Genomic DNA, 24960 nt, shown 5'->3' with positions numbered 1-24960 from the left:
ATTGAATAGGATTCCATATGGAAATGGGGATCTACCTTGATGAAAAGCTTTTCTTACCCAGCACAAAGCATGGCTCATGGACAAGGGACTGAGGCCAGGGACTGCACTGTGCTGCTGCACATGGCTCCCACTAAGCAACCAAGAGGTCTACAACTACCTGAAGGGAGGCTGTAGCCAGGTGGGGTTGGTCTCTTCTGCCAGGCAAGCAGCAACAGAACGGGACAAAATCTCAAGTTGTGGCAGGGGAGGTCTAGGCTGGATGTTGTTAGGAAGTTGTTGTCAGAGAGAGTGATTGGCATTGGAATGGGCTGCCCAGGGAGGTGGTGGAGATGCTGTGCCTGGAGGTGTTGAAGCCAAGCCTGGCTGAGGCACTTAGTGCCATGGTCTGGTTGCTTGGGCAGGGCTGGGTGCTAGGTTGGACAGGATGATCTTGGGGCTCTCTTCCAACCTGCTTGATTCTGTGATTCTATGGACACTCAATAGGATTGCATATGGAAATGGAGCTCTGCCTTGATGAAGAGCTTTTCTTACCCAGCACAGAGCATGGTTTGTGGACAAGGAACTGACACTGGGGACTGCACCGTGCTTCAGCACATGGCTACTACGAAGCAACCAAGGGGTGATTTGGGATGGCTTTTGCCACATTGAAACCAGAAGGAAGAGGCTTTGTAGGGCTCATGAGTCCCTGAAAACCCTTTAAGGGGATTTATGTATCCTTGTGCACATTTTGCCCAGGGAAGCAGAGAGAACAAAAAGCTTCAGTCCAGTAGGAATCAGCCTATATGCTACATGCTTATGGGGCTATAAAAATGCACACACTCTAAAGCCTCCTAGTGAAGGTTCCTGTAGTTTTGCTGTGTCTCTGCCTGCAAGTGACTTTCAGACTCAATGTGAGAATAACACAGCATCCAGTCCCTGCTGGAAGACAAGTAATGAAGCCAAATATTCTGCTTGGTTTGGTTTGCCCCTGGAAGAATCAGGAGTTGTCCAATCTTGCCACTTCAAACTCTTAATATAGCAATGATTAATAATATTTTCTGCCTTTTAAATACCTCAGTAATAAGCTTTCACCTAAATGCTTTTCCCCATATGAAACTGTACCTCTAACAGCATTGTACCTAATGGTAGATCTGAATCAATGTGTGTCAACCACCCTGACACACACAAAGGAGCAGAATTGTGCTCCTGGAACACTTGACATAGAATCAAAGAATCATCCAGGCTGGAAGAGACCTCCAAGATCATGCAGTCCAACCTAGCACCCAGCCCTATCCAGTCAACCAGACCATGGCACTAAGTGCCTCATCCAGGCTTTGCTTCAACACCTCCAGGCATGGTGACTCCACCACCTCCCTGGGCAGCCCATTCCAATGCCAATCACTCTCTGCCAACAACTTCCTCCTAACATCCAGCCTAGACATCTCCCAGCACAACTTGACACTCTGTCCCCTTATTCTGTTGTTGGTTGCCTGGCAGAACAGCCCAACCCCACCTGGCTACAGCCTCCCTTCAGGTAGCTGTAGACAGCAATGAGGTCAGCCCTGAGCCTCTTCTTCTGCAGGCTGCACACCCCCAGCTCCCTCAGCCTCTCCTCACAGGGCTGTGCTCCAGGCCCCTCACCACCTTCCTTGCCCTTCTCTGGACACCTTCCAGCACCTCAACATCTCTCTTGAATTGAGGAGCCCAGAACTGGACACAGTACATATCAGCAGACATCTTCTTGGGCACTTACCCTATGACCTCTATGTCAGTGTTGAAAGAATTACTGCTGTAAACAGTAAGGGACTGAACTGTGAGCTGTGTTCACCAAGGATTCACCCTGGAGTAGAGCAGGCAGGCAACAGAATTCCATATGGCTTTTCCATAAACAAATCTTTATGTTATGGATTTCTGGGTGTGAGTGGCTTTGCAGAAAACATACTGAGGTCAGGACAGACTGAAAGAGTTGGGGCTGTGCAGTCTGCAGAAGAGGAGGCTCCCAGGTGACCTTCTTGTGGCCTTCCAGGATCTGAAGGGGGCTACAAAAAAGCTGGGGAGGGACTTTGGAGGCTGTCAGGGAGTGGCAGGAGTGGGGGGAATGGAGCAAAGGTGGAGGTGGAGAGAGTCAGACTGGAGGTGAGGAGGAAGTTGTTGAGCATGAGAGTGGTGAGAGGCTGGACTGGGTTGCCCAGGGAGGTGGTTGAGGCCCCATGGCTGGAGGTGTTTGAGGCCAGTCTGGCTGAGGCTGTGTGCAGCCTGCTCTAGGGTAGGGTGTCCCTGGGCATGGCAGGGGGGTCAGAACTGGCTGCTCCTTGTGGTCCCTTCCAACCCTGACCGCTTCTATGATTCTACTATTGAAGCAGTCACATGTTTTATCTTTAATGTGGCTCTAGTAACAGCTGTTCTTACCCAGTGCTGCCAAAATCCATTTAGAATTAAATTGGCCTCTCAGAAAGCTCTTCATGTTTTCTCTGCATCATAATAGTTTATGGATCCATGAAATTGGTTTGGGTCTGTTCAATGTGTTGCTTAAATATTTAAAAAGAAGCTTTTCCTTTTCTGTTTCCCTCTTTGTATTCATCATCATCACTTCTTCTCTTCGATCAGGTTGAATTAGTTAGAAGAGATTATGTGGCCAATGGTGGCTGGGAGACCTTCCTCTCCTACGAGGACCCAGAGCAGGATATCCTGGTTGGGCTGCTACGGCTGCGGAAGTGTTCGGAGGAGTCATTCCGGGCAGAGCTGAAGGGAGGCGTTTCCATCGTCCGGGAGCTGCACGTCTATGGCAGCGTGGTGCCCGTCAGCAGTCGGGACCCTTCCAAGTTCCAGCACCAGGTACCCCACATTCCTCATCTCTGCCTCTGTCTCACACATTTCTCCCCTCTCTCCTACTGTAATTAGAGAAGGATGTTAATTAAACCCCACAGTTCGTCAGTTGCTTTGAGCTGTAACCTGCTGCAGTAGAAACAGGCTGGGTGCTAGGTTGGACTGGATGATCTTGGAGGTCTCTTCCAACCTGGTTGATTCGGTGATTCTATAAGTGCAAGGTCCTGCATCTGGGTCAAGGCAATGCCAAGCAGAAATGCAGGCTGGGCAGTGAGTGGCTGGAGAGCAGCCCTGAGGAGAGGCACTTGGGGGTGCTCCTGGATGAGAGACTTAACATGAGCCAGCAGTGTGCACTTGCAGCCCAGAAAGCCAAGCAGAGCCTGGGCTGCAGCAGCAGAAGTGTGGCCAGCAGGGCCAGGGAGGGGATTCTCCCCCTCTACTGCGCTCTGCTGAGACCCCACCTGGAGTACTGCATCCAGTTCTGGAGCCTCTATTCCAAGAGGGCTGTGGAGATGCTGGAGAGTGTCCAGAGCAGGGCCAGGAGGATGCTGAGAGGGCTGCAGCAGCTCTGCTGTGAGCACAGACTGAAAGAGTTGGGGCTGTGCAGTCTGCAGAAGAGGAGGCTCTCAGGGGACCTTCTTGTGGCCTGCTCTAGGGTAGGGTGTCCCTGCCCATGGCAGCGGGGCTGGAACTAGATGATCCTTGTGGTCCCTTCCAACCCTGAATGATTCTATGATTCTATGAAGTTGAGCCCTTTCCTGTATTTCACCTGCTGAACTTGTGCTGCTTCTAAATGTTGGCACTTGCAACTGCTCTGAGGTTTTGTAAAAGCTGAATGCTGTCAGTGTTGCTTCGTGCCCATACAATACAAGCTCATGTATGCTGCTGCTAATCTGACTTTGAAGTACTCAGCATCTTTGATTCTGCTTTAGCTTTCCTTTGATGTGCTGTGCAGTGCTGCAAACTAGGTAAAATCAAAACAAAAGGGATACATTCATTGTGTCCAGCAGGTCTGGGGAGGGTCTTCTCCCCCTCTGCCCTGGTGAGACCACCCCTGGAATATTGTGTCCAGTTTGGGGCTTACCAATTTGAGAGGCAGGCATCTGCTGGAGAGAGTCCAATGGAGAACCACAAGGATAATTAGGGGACTTGAGCATCTCCCCTGTGAAGAGAGATTGAGAGACCTTGGAATGTGTAGTTTTGAGAAGAGAAGACTGAGAGGGAATCTGATCAATGTCTATAAATATCTGAGGGGTGAGTGTCAAGTAGAGGGGGCCAATCTCTTTTCAGTAGTGAACAGTAATAAGACAAGGAACAATGGATACAAACTTGAACATAGAAGGTTTCACCTCAGCATGAATCATAGAATCATCCAGCTTGGAAGAGACCTCCAAGCTCATCCAGTCCAACTATCACCCAGCCCTATTCAGTCAACCACACCATGGCACTAAGTGCCTCATTCAGGCTTTTCTTGAACACCTCCAGGCACAGCAACTCCACCACCTCCCTGGGCAGCCCATTCCAATGCCAATCACTCTCTCTGCCAACAACTTCCTCCTAACATCCAGCCTAGACCTCCCCTGGTACAGCTTGAGACTGTGTCCCCTTGTTTTATACAGTGAGAGTGATGGAGAACTGGAACAGGCTGCCTAGGGGAGGCTGTGCAGTTTCCCTCTCTGGAGACTTTCAAAACCTTCCTGGATGCATTCCCATGCAGACTACTCTGAGTGATCCTGCTTTTGGCAAGGAGGTTGGACTCGATTATCTCTGGAGGTCCCTTCCAACCTCTAACATTCTGTGATTCTGTATTTCCTACTAATAATCTTGTTCAATAGATGCTAGCAAGGTGGGGGGTTGGAAGCGACATCTGGGGCTCATCCAGTGCAGTCCTTCTGCCAAAGCAGAGTCACCCACAGCAGGATGCCCAGGATCACAACCAGGCAAATTTGGAATCTCCAGGGAAGGAGATTTTACAACCTCTCTGGACAGCCTGGTCCAGTGCTGTGGCACCCTCAGTGAACAGACAAATTTCACTCCTGAAATCTGAAACAATTTGCATATGAGAAGGTGAGATGTTACTTGTCACTACCCATTCTCTTTCAAGGGAACGTTTATTGGATACATTCTTCCTACCCAAACAGAGGAATCCAACTTTGCTTCTGAGATGAGAGCAGCCAGGCAGAGAGGGACCTGGGGGTACTGGTAGAGAGGAGCTGAACATGAGCCAGCAGTGTACCCAGGTGGCCAAGAGAGCCAATGGCATCCTGGCCTGGCTCAGGAGCAGTGTGGCCAGCAGGACAAGGGAGGTTATTCTGCCCCTGTGCTCAACATTGCTCAGGCCACAACTTGAGTGCTGTGTCCAGTTCTGGGCTCCTCAAGTCAAGAGAGATGTTGAGGTGCTGGAAGGTGTCCAGAGAAGAGCAATGAAGCTGGTGAGGGGCCTGGAGCACAGCCCTGTGAGGAGAGGCTGAGGGAGCTGGGGGTGTGCAGCCTGCAGCAGAGGAGGCTCAGGGCTGACCTCATTGCTGTCTACAACTACCTGAAGGGAGGCTGTAGCCAGGTGGGGTTGGGCTCTTCTGCCAGGCAAGCAGTAATAGAACAAGGGGACAGAGTGTCAAGCTGTGCCAGGGGAGGTCTAGGCTGGATGTCAGGACTAAGTTGTTGGCAGAGAGTGATTGGCATTGGAATGGGCTGCCCAGGGAGGTGGTGGAGTCTCTGTGCCTGGAGGTGTTGAAGCCAAGCCTGACTGAGGCACTTAGTGCCATGGTCTGGTTGATTGACTCAGGCTGTGTGCTAGGTTGGGCTGGCTGAGCTTGGAGGTCTCTTCCAACCTGCTTGATTCTATGATTTTTAAGTGATTTGGTGAGACTGCTGAGGAAAGTCTCTTAGTTGAGTCAGTTTTTGCTTCAGACACACTGATGTGACCATTTCAAATAGATCTCAAAGTGTGTGAAGAGCAGAGTGGAGAGCTTCATCTCTGACTCCTCTCAGTGACTCATATGAGAATGGCACATTCTCCTTCCACTGCATGTGACATGTTGTGGCTTGCATAAAAAAAAGTGAATTAAATTTCACCCTGATAGGTTTTGAACCTTTAGGCTGAGCTTTTAAGCAAGCAATCACTTTGTTCTCTTTGCCAGAAATGCCCAGGGCTGATGTTTTAAATTAACTTCCTTGTATTTATTCATCTTAACCCTAATAGAATCATAGAATCAAGCAGGTTGGAAGAGACCTCCAAGATCATCCAGTCCAACCTAGCACCCAGCCCTATCCAATCAACCAGACCATGGCACTAAGTGCCTCATCCAGGCTTTTCTTGACGACCCCCAGGGACGGTGCCTCCACCACCTCCCTGGGCAGCCCATTCCAATGCCAATCACTCTCTCTGTGAAGAACTTCTTCCTAACATCCAGCCTATACCTACCCTGGCACAACTTGAGACTGTGTCCCCTTGTTCTATTGCTGGCTGCCTGGGAGAAGAGGCCAACCCCCACCTGGCTACAATGCCCCTTCAGGTAGTTGTAGACAGTAATAAGATCACCCCTGAGCCTCCTCTTCTCCAGGCTAAACAGGCCCAGTTCCCTCAACCTCTCCTCATAGGATTTGTGCTCCAGGCCCCTCACCAGCTTTGTTGCCCTTAATGCATATACCCTGAGTATATGCATTAAGATGCAGTTTGACCAGACACCGATGACGTGTGACCATGTGCCCATGGCCTAGGGGGGGGAGGGAAAAAGATAAGTCAGTATTTGCTGTATGAAATAGTTAACACTTAAAAATCTAAGGGGGGAGGAGGGAAGTGGTTAAAAAAGAGAGAGAGAGAAAATAAATTGAAAGTAGGCAGCTACAAACATGAAAATAAGCTGCAAATTGAAATTTCATGGCATGTGACGCACTCATGTTCCTTCAGAATAGTCAGTGTTCAAGAGGTTAATCAGAAAGTGCTCTTCACAGTTGTGGGGGTAGTGTCTGATGAGAAGAACGTTTTAGGCTGGAGATTTCTGTGTGTTGTTTAAAAAATGTCTCTAAGTGTTAAATGGATTTTCTCTTCTGGAATTAAATCCCATCTGATGGCAGCGTCAGCGCAGCCCAGTTCTGTGAGTCTTGTCAGAGGAGCAAAGAGCTGAGTGTAATTCCTGCATTCTGATGTTAGGGCTGAATTAATCCAATCAGTTATTCCCAGATACATGGGACAACAAAGTTGGTGAAGAGAGTAGAAAGGCTCTTCCTTATTTTCACAGTATCACCAAGGTTGGAAGAGACCTCACAGATCATCAAGTCCAACCCTTTACCACAGAGCTCAAGGCTAGACCATGGCACCAAGTGCCACGTCCAGTCCTGCCTTGAACAGCTCCAGGGACGGCGACTCCACCACCTCCCCGGGCAGCCCATTCCAGTGTCCAATGACTCTCTCAGGGAAGAACTTTCAGTTCTGCGCCCCCCAGTTTAGGAGGGACATTGAGATGCTTGAGCGTGTCCAGAGAAGGGCGACGAGGCTGGGGAGAGGCCTTGAGCACAGCCCTACGAGGAGAGGCTGAGGGAGCTGGGATTGGTTAGCCTGGAGAAGAGGAGGCTCAGGAGAGACCTTATTGCTGTCTACAACTACCTGAGGGGTGGTTGTGGCCAGGAGGAGGTTGCTCTCTTCTCTCAGGTGGCCAGCACCAGAACAAGAGGACACAGCATTATTGTGATTGCAGTGACATTCCTGCTGTGCCAAGATTCCAAAATTCAAAGCTATCTACACTGCTGGGTATTACAAGTCACTAGGGTGGAAATCACCTTCATTTCATCATTCAGCCCGTTTCTGACCACTTCTTACCCAGGATCTGTGAAAGTGCCTGTGAAAATTAACCCTGGCCCAAACCAGGACATTACCCACCCCTTGTTCTACACCACCTCCATCATGCCCAGTGGTGTGAATTTATGCTTTTAATTATGTGGGTTATCTAGACGTGGGGATAGTTTGGGTTTAGACTGGGGAAAGGATGCAGAAGAAGGGAGAAGCACAAAGAGAGGTTATTCTTTCCTTGTACTCAGCACTGGTTAGGCCACACCTTGAGTGCTGTGTCCAGTTCTGGGCTCCTCAATTCAAGAGAGATGTTGAGGTGCTGGAAGGTGTCCAGAGAAGGGCAAGGAAGCTGGTGAGGGGCCTGGAGCACAGCCCTGTGAGGAGAGGCTGAGGGAGCTGGGGGTGTGCAGCCTGCAGAAGAGGAGGCTCAGGACAGACCTCATTGCTGTCTACAAGTACCTGAAGGGAGGCTGTAGCCAGGTGGGGTTGGGCTCTGCTGCCAGGCAACCAGCAACAGAACAAGGGGACACAGTCTCAGGTCTAGGCTGGATGTTAGGGGAGGTGGTTTTCCTAGTCTGTAGTACAGTGGATTTCTCAGAGGGCTGTGCCTCCTGACCTGTTCTGCTGGACTTGTATTACAAACTCATTGTTGGTAGCTGCTGTTTAGAATACTGGTTTCAGTGCATGGGGCAGACAGAACAAGGGGCCACAGTCTCAAGTGAGGGGAAGGTCTAGGCTGGATGTTAGGAGGAAGTTGTTCCAGAGAGAGTGATTGGCATTGGAACGGGCTGCCCAGGGAGGTGGTGGAGTCTCCATCCCTGGAAGTGTTGAAGCCAAGCCTGGCTGAGGCACTTGGTGCCATGGTCTGGTTGACTGGATAGGGCTGGGTGCTAGGTTGGAGTGCATGATCTTAGAGGTCTCTTCCAACCTGGTTGATTCTATGATTCCAGTATCTGAAGGGGGCATACAAAAAGCTGGGGAAGGATTTTTGAGGCTATCAGGGAGTGATAGGACTAGGGGGAATGGAGCACAGCTAGAGGTGGGTAGGTTCAGCCTGGCTGTGAGGAAGAAGTTGTTGAGCATGAGAGTGGTGAGAGGCTGGACTGGGTTGCCCAGGGAGGTGGTCGAGGCCCCATGGCTGGAGGTGTTTGAGGCCAGGCTGTGTGAGGCTGTGTGCAGCCTGCTCTAGGGTAGGGTGTCCCTGGCCATGGCAGAGGGGTTGGAACTGGATGATCTTGGAGGTCTCCTCGAACCTGGTTGATTCTATGATTCTGTGATTCACATGTTCTTCTGCTGCTCCTCTTGATTTGGCATCTCCTGTGCCAGGTGCTGAGCTTCAGAGAGAGGTACTAAGCTTGAACCTAGCTGAAGTCTGTCAAGGCTTGATGCAGCCTTTGTGGGTAGCCCTTACAAGCCCTGTGGTTGCTGCATGCCTAATTTTTTCATTGTGAAATAAGCACAGTAACAGCTTCTGACTCGTGGACAGGTTATGGCAATAAAGATCATGAGTGACTAACTTGTCTGTTAGAAATGTGAACTGCAGCAGCACCCATCTCTGGCTCTGGCCATATCCATTTCAGCTCCTGTCCCTGATCAGAATGGCACTGAGATCCTTCCTCAACTCCATAGCACAGGCAGTTGCATCCAGTGTTTGTGCTCTGACTTTGCTCACCTGACTAGCACAAAGCCAGGTCTAGTAAGGCAGTCATTAGGATGGCTGATTGTGGTTTAGGATGGGTTATCTCAGCAGGATAGACTTCTTGAGTGCCAGGAACTACAGGCTGCCTACCACACTGAGTGACCATGAGTGGATTTAACTTCATTCTGTTCCTGCTGTTGAGAAGCAGGCAGAGACTAGAGCTGCCTGTGAATAATTTCATGATTGGGAGGTAAAAAAAAAAGCCCTGAGAAAGCTCCACTTAGTGTTGGTGCACCTCTTCTGAAGCTCTCTCCTGCTATATTCAGCAATATTCCTGCTCAGAAAATACCAATCTTTGGGAACTGTACCACTGCTTACGTTCAGCCCTTGCTATTTTCACAGAACTTACCTTTTCATCCTGTTATTTCTCCCATTATAGGGATTTGGCATGTTGCTAATGGAGGAGGCAGAAAGAATAGCCAAGGAGGAGCACGGGTCATGGAAAATTGCTGTCATTTCAGGTACCTTTGCTTTACCCCTTTGATTTTTTCCTGTGGATCCTATTCTGAAAATAAACCCACTGCATCCAACACAACTGCTTTGAACGTTCGTTGTTAGGTAGGAAATTAACTCCTGTTTGAACATATTTAATGCTTTGAACATTTGTCATTAGGTGGGAAATGAGGATCAGCAGAAGCTTCTCATTGCTGTTTGCAACTACCTGAAGGGAGGCTGTAGCCAGGTGGGGTTGGTCTCTTCTGCCAGGCAAGCAGCAAGAGAAGAAGGGGACAGAGTATCAAGTTGTGGCAGGGGAGGTCTAGGCTGGATGTTGTTAGGAAGTTGTTGTCAGAGAGAGTGATTGGCATTGGAATGGGCTGCCCAGGGAGGTGGTGGAGTTGCCATCCCTGGAGGTGTTGAAGCCAAGCCTGGCTGAGGCACTTAGTGCCATGGTCTGGTTGACTGGATAGGGCTGGGTGCTAGGTTGGCTTGGCTGAGCTTGGAGGTCTCTTCCAACCTGGTTGATTCTAAGATTCTATAATAGAGTCAAATTCCATTGTCTCTTTCTCCAGACAATACTATTAATGTAAGCAGCAGAACAGAGGACATGCTGTGGGGAACCATCCTGCTCCTAGCTCTGAAGGAGACCGACTGTGTGACTGTGGGTTTCTTCCTTCTCCAAAGCCTGCTATTTCCAACCTCTCTGATTTGGCCTGCTCACAGGTTGTTATTGGTGAGGGTTGTTTTACAGAGCTTATGAGGCTAGAAAATTGCCAGGCTCCATTTTGCAGTCTTTCTGCAAGTACCATCATTAAGGTGGACAGATGTGCTTTTAGGATACATTAAGCATTATCATGAAGAGGGGAACTGAAGAAGAAAGAGCTCCAGCTCCTGTCTTCTATTTCATTTTCGAGGCATTGTGACTGGAGAGAGTAGCATCAGTTCATCATCCCTCTGTGTGTGTGAAGTCAAAGTCAGGACCTTGAGTACTGTGTCCAGTTCTGGGCCCCCCAGTTTAGGAGGGACATTGAGATGCTTGAGCGTGTCCAGAGAAGGGTGACGAGGCTGGGGAGAGGCCTTGAGCACAGCCCTACGAGGAGAGGCTGAGGGAGCTGGGATTGGTTAGCCTGGAGAAGAGGAGGCTCAGGGGAGACCTTATTGCTGTCTACAACTACCTGAGGGGAGGTTGTGGCCAGGAGGAGGTTGCTGTCTTCTCTCAGGTGGCCAGCACCAGAACGAGAGGACACAGCCTCAGGCTGTGCCAGGGGAGATTTAGGCTGGAGGTGAGGAGAAAGTTCTTCACTGAGAGAGTCATTGGACACTGGAATGGGCTGCCCGGGGAGGTGGTGGAGTCGCCGTCCCTGGAGCTGTTCAAGGCAGGACTGGACGTGGCACTTGGTGCCATGGTCTGGCCTTGAGCTCTGTGGTAAAGGGTTGGACTTGATGATCTATGAGGTCTCTTCCAACTCTGATAATACTGTGAGACTGTGACCTCCTTTATGTCTTAATTTATCTTACATTAGCAATTATGGTAGCTGTAGAAAGCTTTTGTAGGCCTGCAATGGGGGGAGCTGATGAATGTGCATGGGTGGAGAAACTCTGGTTGGCTTAAGATGAGTGTATGTAAACAAAACAGCTGTAATTGAGACCTTTAGCCAAAAATAATCCTCTGCTGCCCCACCAAAAAGCAGAAATCCACAACTTGGATCCAGCCTACTGAGTGCTGAAGAGTTTCTCTCTGTGTTTCCAGCTGTGTAATATCTCTGGCTGTTGAAAAGCCAGAGTGAGCCTTCTTGACAAGCACTTGTGACAAGGGCCACAGCGTGAGTGACGACAGTGTGCGGGCAGCAGCCAGATGCTTCAAGATAATTCTCTGTTCTCTGGATTCCCTGATCCTTGTTTGCTTATGATGTATGCCAGTCTGTTTCTCTGTTGCTGGTGCATAGCTGTTCATTTCAACAGGGAATTTCACTTGGCTAAGAAATGTCTGTACCATAGAATCAAGCAGGTTGGAAGAGACCTCCAAGCTCAGCCACTCCAACCTAGCACCCAGCCCAAGCCAAGCAACCAGACCATGGCGCTAAATGCCTTGTCCAGTCTTTGCTTGAACACCTCCAGGGATGGAGACTCCACCACCTCCCTGGGCAGCCCATTCCAATGCCAATCACTCTATCTGACAACTTCCTCCTAACATCCAGCCTAGACATCCCCTGGCACAGCTTGACACTCTGTCCCCTTGTTCCATTGTTGCTTGCCTGGCAGAAGAGACCAACCCCAGCTGGCTTCAGCCTCCCTTCAGGTAGTTGTAGGTAGTTCAGGTACCCTGTTGCTCCTTAGTAAATCACAGATTCTCAGCATGGTAGCATCTGGAAAAGACCTCTGGAGATCATCTAGGCCAAACTCCCTGCTAAAGCAGGATTTTTCGTAGCAGGTTGCTCAGGATCACATCCAGACAGGTTTCAAATCTCTCCAAAGAAGGAGACTCCACAACCTCTCTGGGTAGCCTTGTCTAGGGCTCTGGCACCCTCACAGGAAAGAGGTTTTTCACCACGTTCAGATGGAACCTGCTGGGTTCCAGTTTGGGCCATTGCTGCTTGTCCAGTCACTGGATACCACTGTCTGGACTGTTTTGAGAGAGTGAATTGCTGTTGGAATGGGCTGCTCAGGGAGGTGGTGGAGTCTCCATCCCTGGAGGTGTTGAACCAAAGCCTGGATGAGACACTTAGTGCCATGGTCTGGTTGATTGGATAGAGCTGGGTGATAGGTGGACTTGATGAGCTTGGAGGTTGCTTCAAACCTGGTTAATTCTATGTTTTTTAAGTGATTTGGTGAGACTGCTGAATAAAATCTCTTAGTTGAGTCAGTTTTTGCTTCAGGCACACTGATGTGACCATTTCAAATAGGTGTTAAGTCTGTGAAGAGCAGAAATGCTCATTCCATGTCACTCCTTCATAAGGAAGAGCCTTGAAAGTGAAAACGGTTTCTTTGGGTTGTACAGGTAGCATTTTGGCTTGGGATATGTGGAGAGAGGAGCTTAGGATTCCTCTATACAAGAGAAGACTTCTTTTGACAAGTAATCATAGAATCATAGAATCAACCAGGTTGGAAGAGACCTCCAAGATCATCCAGTCCAACCTAGCACCCTGCCCTATCCAGTCAACTAGACCATGGCACTAAGTGCCTCAGCCAGGCTTTTCCTGAAGACCCCCAGGGACAGTGCCTCCACAATGAAACCATAAAGCAAAAAAAAGAAATATATATTTCCCAAAGCAGTCAAGTGACTAAATTTAGCCATATTTTAGCAAACTAATGGGAAGAAAATATTCTTTGTATTGAAATCCAGCACAAGGCTTCTTGTTCTGCTGCATGCACAGTTTGTGGCATCCTAGAATCATAGAATCAGTCAGGGTTGGAAGGGACCACAAGGAGCAGCCAGTTCCAACCCCCCTGCCATGCCCAGGGACACCCTACCCTAGAGCAGGCTGCACACAGCCTCACACAGCCTGGCCTTAAACACCTCTAGCCATGGGGCCTCAACTATCTCCCTGGGCAACCCAGTCCAGCCTCTCACCACTCTCATGCTCAACAACTTCCTCCTCACCTCCAGTCTGACTCTCCCCACCTCCAGCTTTGCTCCATTCCCCCCAGTCCTGCCCCTCCCTCACAACCTCAAAAGTCCCTCCCCAGCTGTTTTGTAGCCCCCTTCAGATCCTGAAAGGCCACAAGAAGGTCACCTCGGAGCCTCCTTTGCTCCAGCCTGCACAGCCCCAACTCTTTCAGTCTGTGCTCACAGCAGAGCTGCTGCAGCCTTCTGAGCATCCTCCTGGCCCTGCTCTGGGCGCACTCCAGCAGCCTGGCTGCTGCACCACACAGCTTGGTGTGGGCAGCAAACTTGCTGAGGCTGCACTCAGTGCCTCTGTCTATGCCACCCACAGAGATGTTGAACAAGACTGGTGCCAGGACTGACCCCTGAGGGACTCTGCTTGTCCCTGGCCTCCACTTGGCCATGGAACCATTGGCAGACACTCTTTGGGTGCAGCCACCAAGCCAGTTCTGTGTCATTCTCATGCTGCACCCATCAAACCCATGTGCCACCAGCCTGGAGCCCAGGATGTGGTGTGGGACAGTGTCAGAGGCCTTGCTCAGACCCAGGTCAATGCCATCAGTTGCTCACCCCTCACCTGTTCATGTTGTGACCTCCTACTAAGACTTTGTCTCTGCTTTTTATTTTGCTTCTCCTGAAGTGCAAAGTACAATAGAGTGTAATTTGTCTTTGAATACAGAATGCTACAGCATCTGCAAAGACCCCAAGCTTTACATCTGTTTCCTTGGAGATGTCACCACTTGAGTTTCAATTCTCTTGTTGTTGGTTTTGAAGCTGAAATAAAACTGCAGCCAAAAGCTCCTTCTCTATGGGAGGATGAACTTGGGTTTGGTAATTTTGGTTTCAAAATAGATTTTTAGTCTAGCAGCCTCTCCAACATGCTGCAGATGTTTGACCACATTCTGGAGAGAAGCATCTAAGGGAGAAGATGCCTTGAAGATGTCCTCCCCTAGGAGGACAAGCTGAGAGAGTTGGCTTTATTCAGCCTGGAGAAGAGAAGGCTCTGGGGAGACCTTCTTGTGGCCTTCCAGTACTTAAAGGGGACAAGAAGAAAGAGGGGACAGAGTTTCTAGCAGGGCCTGTTGTGACAGGACAAGGGATGATGGTTTTAACTAGAAGAGGGGAGATTCAAACTAGATACAAGGGAGAAATGCTTTAGACTGAGGCTGGTGAAACACTACCCCAGGTTGCCCAGAGACCTAGTAGAAGCCTCATCCCTGGAACCATTCTAGGTTCCCAGAGACCTAGTAGAAGCCTCATCCCTGGGACCCCATTCTAGGTCATGTAAGATGGGGTTCTGAGTAACCTGATCTAGTTGATGATGTCCCTGCTGACTGCAGGGGTCTGGATTAGAAAATCTTCAAAGATCCCTTCCTACCCAAACCATTCTGTGATTCTATGTCTCTCCCAGGGCTTTATCTCATTAGTAGTACATGTGTTTATAGATGCTTTGTGGCAGCATTTTGTTTACCAGTATCCCTTCTTCAGCATTGTTTTCTAGTCTCACATGTGTGGCTGCATCAATACCAGTCCACTGAAAAACAGTGCCAGAAGGTGCAGACTGCATCTTCAGGGAGTGGACCCTGGTCCACTGCTGGAGAGCTGCCTGGAGCAGTACTGTAGTGCACTCAGGGCTTCTGCTAGCAAAGTCACAGAGGGTGGTTGAATTTTTGTACTCCAGTAAGGGAGTTAGTCTAAGTTGCAGACTTTGTCTTGGGTTTCTGTCCAGTTCTGGGCCCCTCAATTCAAGAGAGAGGTTGAGGTGCTGGAAGGTGTCCAGAGAAGGGCAATGAAGCTGGTGAGAGGCCTGGAGCACAGCCCTGTGAGGAGAGGCTGAGGGAGCTGGGGGTGTGCAGCCTGCAGAAGAGGAGGCTCAGGGCTGACCTCATTGCTGGCTACAAGTACCTGAAGGGAGGCTGTAGCCAGGTGGGGTTGGTCTCTTCTGCCAGGCAAGCAGCAACAGAACAAGGGGACACAGTGTCAAGTTGTGGCAGGAGAGGTCTAGTCTGGATGTTAGGAGGAAGCTCCTGGCAGAGAGAGTGATTGGCATTGGAATGGGCTGCCCAGGGAGGTGGTGGAGTCTCTGTGCCTGGAGGTGTTGAAGCAAAGCCTGAATGAAGCACTTAGTGCCATGGTCTGGTTGACTGGATAGGGCTGGGTGCTGAGTTGGTCTGGATGATCTCGGAGGTCTCTTCCAACCTAGTTGATTCTATGATTCACTCATACCCTGCTGTGTGCCAGAACCCTTCACTGCAGCTGGCAAGGGGCCTGCTTACCCTTTAAGGAGTCAATCTGGGGAGCTAGGTAAGTCTGGAAGGGTTCAGGAGTACCTGGCTGATTATTTGCCACAGCTTTGTATTGAGGTTGGTTTGGAGGTACATTTAACTCAAGACAAGTGAAGGTAAATTCAGATGAAAGTGTGTCTGCAGTGTCCAAAGCAGGCAGTGCAGTTACAAGTGGCTATGAAGAGCAGAGAGGAAAGGCAAACCCCACCTTCTGACTAGTCTGCTTTTAGTGAGGGTGCATTAGTAACTCCTCTCTCCTGTCCAGCTGATTTGCTGTCCATCCTGATCAAGGCACTATTCAACATTTCCTGACACCTCAGGCTGTGTCCTTTAGAGCTTTACTCATTAGAAACCTCTTTTCCTCCATGGCAGAGCATGTTAGCTGCCAGAGCCAATTTTCCTTTTGTCCTGACTCCCTGGAGGACTTCAGACATAATCTTTTCCCTTCTGCCTCTGCTTGCTTCCTTCCCACGTATAACCTAGTTGATACTCTCAATTAACCACGATTTCTCTTGCTTGTGATGCAGGTGTCCCCTTGCTGGGGTCAGCTGCCGTGTCTTGTACTTGCCCATTTCTTCCTTCGGGGTGGGCTAAAGCTCCTTCCCCCTCGGCAGTGAGTCAGGGGCCCATTTCAGTGGGAAGTGCTCACGGTTTGCATTCTCTGCCAGGCACAACTGTAAAACCCTTTGACACAAAGATGCAAATGGGAAACAAGCGAGTAATTCCTGATTGCCTCCTGATTAAGATCAGTAGGACCATAATAATCAGACTGGGGTGACTGATCCCAACATCTCTCCTGCAGCAAGCCAGGAATCCACAATTTCAAGGCTGTGAATAGAAATTAAACTAATAGCACCTGCTTGCTGTGGTCTCCACCACAGATAAAATCCTTCATTACCGTCGCTGACTCATCTCCCGTCTGTTGGTGCTGCTGGAGCAGTCTCCTGTGTTGAAGGGAACTGTGCCACTGTTGGCTTTGCCTTTTGCAGTTCAGGAGAAACCAGTGGTTCAGAACTGTGCTGCAGCACATCGAGCCTTTGCCCGGTGTCTACTGCCCTCAGGGCGGTGGGGAGAGGCAGCTGCAGGAGGACAGGCACAAGTTGTGCCAGGGGGAGGTACAGGCTGGATGTTAGGAGGAAGTTGTTGTCAGAGAGAGTGATTGGCATTGGAATGGGCTGCCCAGGGAGGTGGTGGAGTCACCGTGCCTGGAGGTGTTCAAGAGAAGAACTTCTCATGCAGAAGAAGAACTTCTCAAGAAGGAGAAGAGCTTCTCATGCAGGAAAAAAGCTTCTCATGCAGGAGATGAACTTCTCATGCAGGAGAAAAACTTATGCAGGAGAAGAACTTCTTATGCAGAAGAGCTTCTCATGCAGGAGAAAAACTTTTATGCAAGAGAACTTCTCATGGAAGAGAAGAACTTCTCATGCAGGAGAAAAACTTATGCAGGAGAACTTCTCATGGAAGAGAAGAATTTCTCTTGTAGGAAAAGAACTTCTCATGCAGGAGAAAAACTTACGCAGGAGAAGAACTCATGCAGAAGAGCTTCTCATGCAGGAGAAAAACTTCTTATGCAGGAGAAGAAATTCTCATGCAGGAGAAAAGCTTCTCATGCAGGAGAAGAACTTCTCATGCAGGAGAAAAACTTCTTATGCAGGAGAACTTCTCATGGAAGAGAAGATCTTCTCATGCAGGAGAGGAACTTCTTATGCAGGAGAAGAACTTCTCATGGAAGAGAAGAACTTCTCTTGTAGGAAAAGAACTTCTCATGCAGGAGAAAAACTTATGCAGGAGAAGAACTTCTCATACAGGAGAAGAACTCATGCAGAAGAGCTGCTCATGCAGGAGAAGAACTCATGCAGGAGAAAAACTTCTTATTCAGGAGAACTTTTCATGGAAGAGAAGAACTTCTCATGCAGGAAAATAACTTCTGCAAGAGAAGTTTGGACACTTCTCACAGGGATTTGATCACATGAAGCTATTTTTGGTGTGCACTCGAGTCCTTGTTGAACTTCTGGGTGTCAGAAGAGGGTCCTCAAGTCTTGCTGAGCTTGTGTCAATTAGCATAGTTCCATTAACAGAGCTTTTGGGTTTGCATCATCTGAGGAACTTGGACACACACACACAAAAAAAGCTGTGTGAGAAGTAAACCTTAATTTTTGGTCAGAAGGTGCTAGAGAAGTCAACACCTACAGAAATAATCAAGGTTGCTTCCTGAAGGTGTTCAAGGCCAGGTTGGATGAAGCCTTGAGCAACCTGGGCTAGAGTGAGGTGTCCCTGCCCATGGCAAGGGGGTTGGACCTAGATGATCTCAAAGGTCCTTTCCAACCCAAACCATTCTGTGATTCTATAAAAGCCTGGCTGAGGCACTTAGTGCCATGGTCTGGTTGCTTGGCCAGGGCTGGGTGCTAGGTTGGACTCAATGAGCTTGGAGGTCTCTTCCAACCTGCTTGATTCTATGATTCTCTGATCATTACTTTCCTGTCTTGTGCTGCACACACCCAAGAAGGCTGTAGCCCTTTGCATAGCTCACACTGGTTGTCACAGATGCATCAGGCATGTCACTAAAATTAGCCTGTTTCTGGGAAGTGCTTATTGTGCAATTCCTTCAGAAGAAACTAAATGAATCCCTAGTCTGACACATGAGTGCAAGAACAGGAATTTTGACCAGATTGCCTTTTATTTTAAGAACACAAGTTTAGTTGGCTGGATAGGGCTGGGTGCTAGGTTGGACTGGATGAGCTTGGAGGTCTCTTCTGACCTGGTTGATTCTGTGATTGTGGGACAGGGAAGCCACCTCAGTGGGGTGGTTTTCTTAATCTGTAGCACAGTCAACTTCTCAGAGGGCTGTGCCTGCTGAGCTGTTCTACTGAACTTGTGTTACAAACTCACTGACAGCTGGTATTTAGAGCACTGGTTTCAGTGCATGGGCTAGACAGAACAAGGGGCCACAGTCTCAAGCGAGGGGAAGGTCTAGGCTGGATGTTAGGAGGAAGTTGTTGTCAGAGAGAGTGATTGGCATTGGAATGGGCTGCCCAGGGAGGTGGTGGAGTTGCCGTGCCTGGAGATGTTGGAGCAAAAGCTGGATGGGACACTTAGTGCCATGGTCTGGTTGCTTGGCCAGGGCTGGGTGCTAGGTTGGACTGGCTGAGCTTGGAGGTCTCTTCTGACCTGCTTGATTCTATGATTCTCTGATTCTCACCTGCAATATTGGGTCCAGCCCCGGGCCCCTCAGCACAGGGGACACACGGACCTGTTGGTGTGGATCCAGAGGAGGACGTGAAAAGACTCTGAGGGCTGGAACCTTTCTGCTGTGAGGACAGGCTGAGAGAGCTGGGGTTGTTCAGCCTGGAGAAGGGAAGACCCAGGGAATACCTTATTGTGGCCTTTCAGTACTTAAAGGAGTCAAGAAGAAAGCTGGGGACAGACAACAGGCCAAGGGATGATGGTTTTAAACTAGAAAAGGGGAGATTCAGACACGACACAAGGAAGACATGCTTTATGCTGAGGGTACTGAGACAGTGTCCCAGGTTGCCCAGAGGGTTGGTAAAAGCCCTATCCCTTGAAACAGTCTGGATCAAGCTCTGAGCAGCCAGCTTGAGTTGAAGATAACCCTGCTGACTGCAGGGGGAGTTGGACTGGATGACTTTTGAAGGTCCCTTCCCACCCAAACCAGTCTGTAAGTCTACAATATAAATCACAGGTAGAGTTTCAGGGCACACTTGTCAGTACTCTGAAGTACCCTAATTCCCTTGTGCAAACAGCCTTTTGCTCAACCCAGAAGGAATAAATTACTTGAGTAATCAGCACCTGGTGGTTCACACTGGATGTTGATTCATGGGGCTGCCTCAGAGATTGCCAACTGCCAGGTTGTGCTCAGGAGACCTTAGGATGAAGTTGGGAGAATTGATGGGGTTTGGGAGGCTCCCTAGAGTTTTGCTACCAGTCCTGGTTGGTTATTTTTAGAAGTGCCAGTCTTACTAGCTGTTAATAAGCAAAGAAGTGGCCCAAGGTAAGTGGAACTATGGGAATGTTAATGAATTGACTCTCTGGTGTTTGTCTGCTTCAGATTGATGGCCTTTGCAAAAAGAAATTAATTAGGGAGATTTGGAAGAAGCAAAGGATAAACTCAGACTCAGGGATTGGGGCTGTGAACTGGCTATGGTGTACAGTCCTCTAGTTCTTAATGAACTTCAGTTTTGAAGATTTAATAACCTAACAGCATTGAAAACAGGCTGGATACTGCATTAACTGGGATTTCTGTGCAGGCATGAACAGGAATGCTGCCATCCTTAGGCAAGGACACTTCCAAAGCCAGCATTCTGCAAGGGTATTCTGGCAGGAAGCTTTTGTATTTGTATACCATGAGATATCACAGATCACAGGATGTTAGGGGTTGGAAGGGACCCAAGCAGATCATCAAGTCCAATCCCCCTGACACAGCAGGGCCACACAATCTAGCACAGATCACACAGGAACACATCCAGACAGGCCTTGAAAGTCTCCAGGGAAGGAGACTCCACAACCTCTCTGGGCAGCCTGTGCCAGTGCTCTGGGACCCTTACAGTAAAGAAGTTCCCCCTTGTGTTGAGCTGGAACCTCTTTTGCTACAAGTATCCCACAAAGCTTTATAATGAGGCTTAATCTGTGCATAATAAAGAGCAGGGACTTACACCTACCTTGCATCTGTCCCAGCTGACCATGTCTTGCAAAGTGAGAACCTATCTTGATTTGTTAAGGGGGTGTCTGTCTGCAGGAGCTTTCCTCAGAGTGGACACAGGAAGAACCAATAAGGCAAATCCTATATAAAATGCACTGAGCAGGAGTTGAATGTATGGGGAGAGCTTCTTTTGTAGAATCATAGAAACAAGCAGGTTGGAAGAGACCTCCAAGCTCAGCCAGTCCAACCTATCACACAGCCCTGTCTAATCAACCAGACCATGGCACTAAGTGCCTCAGCCAGGCTTTGTTTGAACACCTCCAGGGACAGTGACTCCACCACCTCCCTGGGCAGCCCATTCCAATGCCAATCACTCTCTCTGCCAACAGCTTCCTCCTAACATCCAGCCTAGACCTCCCCTGCCACAACTTGACACTCTGTCCCCTTGTTCTGTTGCTGCTTGCCTGGCAGAAGAGCCCAACCCCACCTGGCTACAGCCTTCCTTCAGGGAGTTGTAGACAGCAATGAGCTCTGCCCTGAGCCTCCTCTTCTGCAGGCTGCACACCCCCAGCTCCCTCAGCCTCTGCTCACAGGCTGTGCTCCAGGCCCCTCACCAGCTTCATTGACCTTTTCTGGACACCTTCCAGCACCTCAACATCTCTCTTGAATTGAGAAGCCCAGAACTGGACACAGCACTCAAGGTGTGGCCTAACCAGTGCTGAGTACAAGGAAAGAATAACCTCTCTTTGTGTTTCTCCCTTCTTCTGCATCCTTTCCCCAGTCTAAACCCAAACTATCCCCACGTCTAGATAACCCAAATAATTAAAAGCATAAATTCACACCACTGGGCATGATGGAGGTGGTGTAGAACAAGGGGTGGGTAATGTCCTGGTTTGGGCCAGGGTTAATTTTCACAGGCACTTTCACAGATCCTGGGTAAGAAGTGGTCAGAAACGGGCTGAATGACGAAATGAAGGTGATTTCCACCCTAGTGACTTGTAATACCCAGCAGTGTAGATAGCTTTGAATCAGAACTGTGAGCAACAGCAGTTTTCAGGATTTAAAAATAAACCAGCACTTTCTTGCACAGGAATCTTCCTCTCCGCCTGCCACTGTTCTTACACTGCCTGCCGCTGGTAATCCTCTTTCTCAGGGCTACACCAGGGGTTACAGGCTTAGAGCTCATTCTCAGGCAAAGCTTTTGAGTGTCGAGTTGGCTGAGTTGGGAGTTTCACCTTCGGCGTGGTTCTAACCCACGTTTGATGCACGCTTCGCAGCCTGCGCTTCAGCTGCTGCTGGCGCCCAGGGTTCCTCCCGGCTTAGGGCTGCCTTATCTCCAGAGTGCTTTGTTCATCTCCTAAGGCTGTTAGAGAAAGGCTAATGCTCCTGCCTGCTTTGCCTTCCTTGCAATCAGGGTAGCATTCTGCACCTCCTCAGCTGCCAGTGCCTTCCCCAGAGCAGAGGACCTCTCCTGATGTCAGCAGCGGAGGTGTTGGTGAGACAGCAAGCACAACCAAACCGGCACTGCGCATCGGTCCTTGCTCCCCTTCAGAGCACATTAGCTTGTGCTCCTAGAGAAAGAAACACAGAGTCAGAGTTTCCCAGCAGACTCCTTCCAAAGCATTTTGTTTCTCCCTAGCTGAACCTCCCTTCTCATCCTAAGTCTTTTAGCTCTCGGGGATTTTCAGTTTGCAGGTGGAAAAGGGAGAAGATGCAGCAGGGTTGAACAGGATTTCCATGGCTTACAGTGATGGTACTGAAAACCAATTAAGGTTACTTCCAAACAAAGGAAAATCTGGGATCCCCTGCATCAGGCACCCAGGAGCCATCACAGGCAATGAACCAGGGAATGATGCTCCAAGCCAGCTAGGCTGTACAGCAGCTGCCTCGTGGTCTGTCTGGTTAAGTATCACTTCATTTGGAGTGGACCGGTGGGAGAACTGCACTTAATTGCCTACAGAGTCAGTGACAAACACGTTAAGAGTGCATCCCTGAGGGGAGATAAGCATTTGCAAGGCAGGTTTAGGAAGGACATTTTGGGTTCAGTCAGGGTACTGATGGTACAGGAAACATCAGCCAGGGCTACTCCAGTTTGATAGTGTAGTCCTCTGGTATTGCCACTGCATGGTCTGTTTGAAGCTTGGGTGCTAGTGATCCTGAGTGCCTTGGACTTTGGATGCTAAGGTTGCAAGGTACATCCTTCTCCCTAAAGATGCAGTCTCATATGTAGATGTTTGACTAAACTAACCAGAATGAAATACAATAATAAGGTGGCTTTATGGCCTGCTTGCCAAGCCTCTGTGCAGAGCCAGAGGTGCTGTCCCCTCCTTAGTCAGAGGGTGCCCCCCGCCACCTAAATCAAAGAGCAAAGTGAAGGGAAAAAAAAAACCAAGTGGCTTATTTATCATGAAGTCATTGCTCATTTAAGGTAATTTTCTGCATGAGTGGTGCCTTTCTACTCCTCTGATGTGAGTAGTATATTAGTATGCAGACTTGGGTAGCTGAATGGTAGACCCTGGAGGCATCACTCCATTATTCAGAGCTCTGGGGAGGTCTGATCTGAGATGTCTGTTTTTCCATTTTCCAGCATTTGTAATTGCATGTGTGTTTTCTTTGCTGTTTGCTGGGTTTAGTGCAGGGTTTGGCTTTGTTGGTTTTGTTTTCCTTTTTAGTTATACCAGCTTTGAATTTGCCTCTTCTTTGGTTTGTTTTTTTTCCCCCCTCTTCTCCCTGTTATAAAAAGCCTCTCCAAATCTAAACGGCACTAAAATGATTTAGAACCTGTTACTTTCTGATGTCCACAAGTCTGTTAGGCACTGAAAATGTAAGAAACCTTGGTGCTTGAGGTGATGGGCTCATGAGCCTGCTGAATTTAGAAACATTCCTTCCTTTGTGGCAGTAGCTGGTGCTTAAATTCTGTATTGAGGGGTTTCTCTCCTTTCAGTAGGATGATGCTACTCTAATTCCTATCAACACACAGGATCACAGGCTCACAGGATATTAAGGGTTGGAAGGGACCCAAGGAGATCATCCAGTCCAACCCCCCTGACACAGCAGGACCACACAATCTAGCACAGATCACAGAGGAACACATCCAGACAGGCCTTGAAAGTCTCCAGGGAAGGAGACTCCACAACCTCTCTGGGCAGCCTGTGCCAGTGCTCTGGGACCCTTACAGTAAAGAAGTTCCCCCTTGTGTTAAGGTGGAACCTTCTGTGCTGCAGCTTACACCCACTGCTCCTTGTCCTATCCCAGGGAGCATAGAATCATAGAATCAGTCAGGATTGGAAGGGACCACAAGAATCATGTAGTTCCAACTCCCCTGCCGTGGGCAGGGACACCCTACCCTACAGCAGGCTGGCCAGAGCCTGGCCTTGAACACCTCCAGCCATGGGGCCCCAACCACCTCCCTGGACAACCCATTTCAGTCTCTCACCACTCTCATGCTCAACAACCTCCTCACGTCCAGGCTGAGCCTACCCATCTCCAGCTTTGCTCCATTCCCCCATGTCCTGTCACTCCCTGCTATCCTATAAAGTCCCTCACCAGCTTTTTTGTAGCCTCCCTTCAGATACTGAAAGGCCACAAGAAGGTCACCTTGGAGCCTCCTCTTCTCCAGAAGAACACTTTCCCATCCACTCCTCTTTCCCCACTTAATCCACAGATCCCTCTTCCTCTTTGGGTTGAGGTTTTCCTTAGCTCTGTTTTATCACACTATCACAGTATCACAGGAGCTGGGATTGTTTAGCCTGGAGAAGAGGAGGCTCAGGGGTGACCTTATTGCTGTCTACAACTACCTGAGGGGAGGTTGTGGCCAGGAGGAGGTTGCTCTCTTCTCTCGGGTGGCCAGCGCCAGAACGAGAGGACACAGCCTCAGGCTGTGCCAGGGGAGATTTAGGCTGGAGGTGAGGAGAAAGTTCTTCCCTGAGAGAGTCATTGGACACTGGAATGGGCTGCCCGGGGAGGTGGTGGAGTCGTCGTCCCTGGAGCTGTTCAAGGCAGGATTGGACGTGGCACTTGGTGCCATGGTCTGGCCTTGAGCTCTGTGGTAAAGGGTTGGATTTGATGATCTGTGAGGTCTCTTCCAACCCTGACGATTTTTGAAGCTCTGTCTCCCATTTTGCTGTCAGCACTTGCCAGGGTTTGCTTTGGGAGTCAGTAGCAACAAGGGCACAGAGTGACCCAAGCAGTACAGGGGTTTTATTGGTCAGAAATTGCACAGCATCCAAAGGATGCTTTAGGACAAACACATGCTTGTCCCTTCATGGTGTAAATACAACACAGCCCTCACACCTCATGTCTCTTAGTCCAACTTGCAGTGTATTTGCTTCAGCCTCAGCCTCTGCTGCAGAATGTGAGTAGGCTGCAGTGCGTGGGATCAATGTGTCACTGCTGCTGCGGGGTGTCTGGGGAAGGCAGGAAGTATCGAGTACGCATGGCCTCCAGCCGGCTCTTGCCCAAAGGCATCTGGAGTCAGGCAGGGTGCCTTTGGAACTGATAGCCCTCCAGAGATTCCTCTGCCTTGCCAGCCTGTCTGCCTGCAACAATTGCTATGCTTCTCTCCTCGTCTTTTTCCATGAGGTTCATAGAGTCAGCTGCAGCGCCTCACTCTTGTACCTTGAACTTGGGAGGAGTAACCTTTCAGGCTGGGTGGCTGAAGGACAGTCCTCTGTTGAGACAGCA

General features: G+C 49.4%; 1 protein-coding gene across 2 annotated transcripts in view; it reads left to right on the top strand.

Moving 5' to 3' along the window:
* Positions 1-24960, top strand: part of ELP3 (elongator acetyltransferase complex subunit 3) — a 153791-nt gene that overhangs the window by 111002 nt on the left and 17829 nt on the right. For both annotated transcript variants that reach the window (XM_064146646.1, XM_064146647.1), the window contains exons 13-14: positions 2587-2814; positions 9673-9754. In XM_064146646.1, coding sequence (XP_064002716.1) covers positions 2587-2814; positions 9673-9754 — 310 coding nt within the window. The remainder of the gene's footprint in view (positions 1-2586; positions 2815-9672; positions 9755-24960) is intronic.

Source organism: Pogoniulus pusillus, chromosome 7 (genome assembly GCF_015220805.1).
Source record: "Pogoniulus pusillus isolate bPogPus1 chromosome 7, bPogPus1.pri, whole genome shotgun sequence".
NCBI classification, from domain to species: Eukaryota; Metazoa; Chordata; class Aves; order Piciformes; family Lybiidae; genus Pogoniulus; species Pogoniulus pusillus.
The sequence above is the reverse complement of the archived record's forward strand: the minus strand, read 5'-3'. Positions and strand labels throughout refer to the sequence as shown.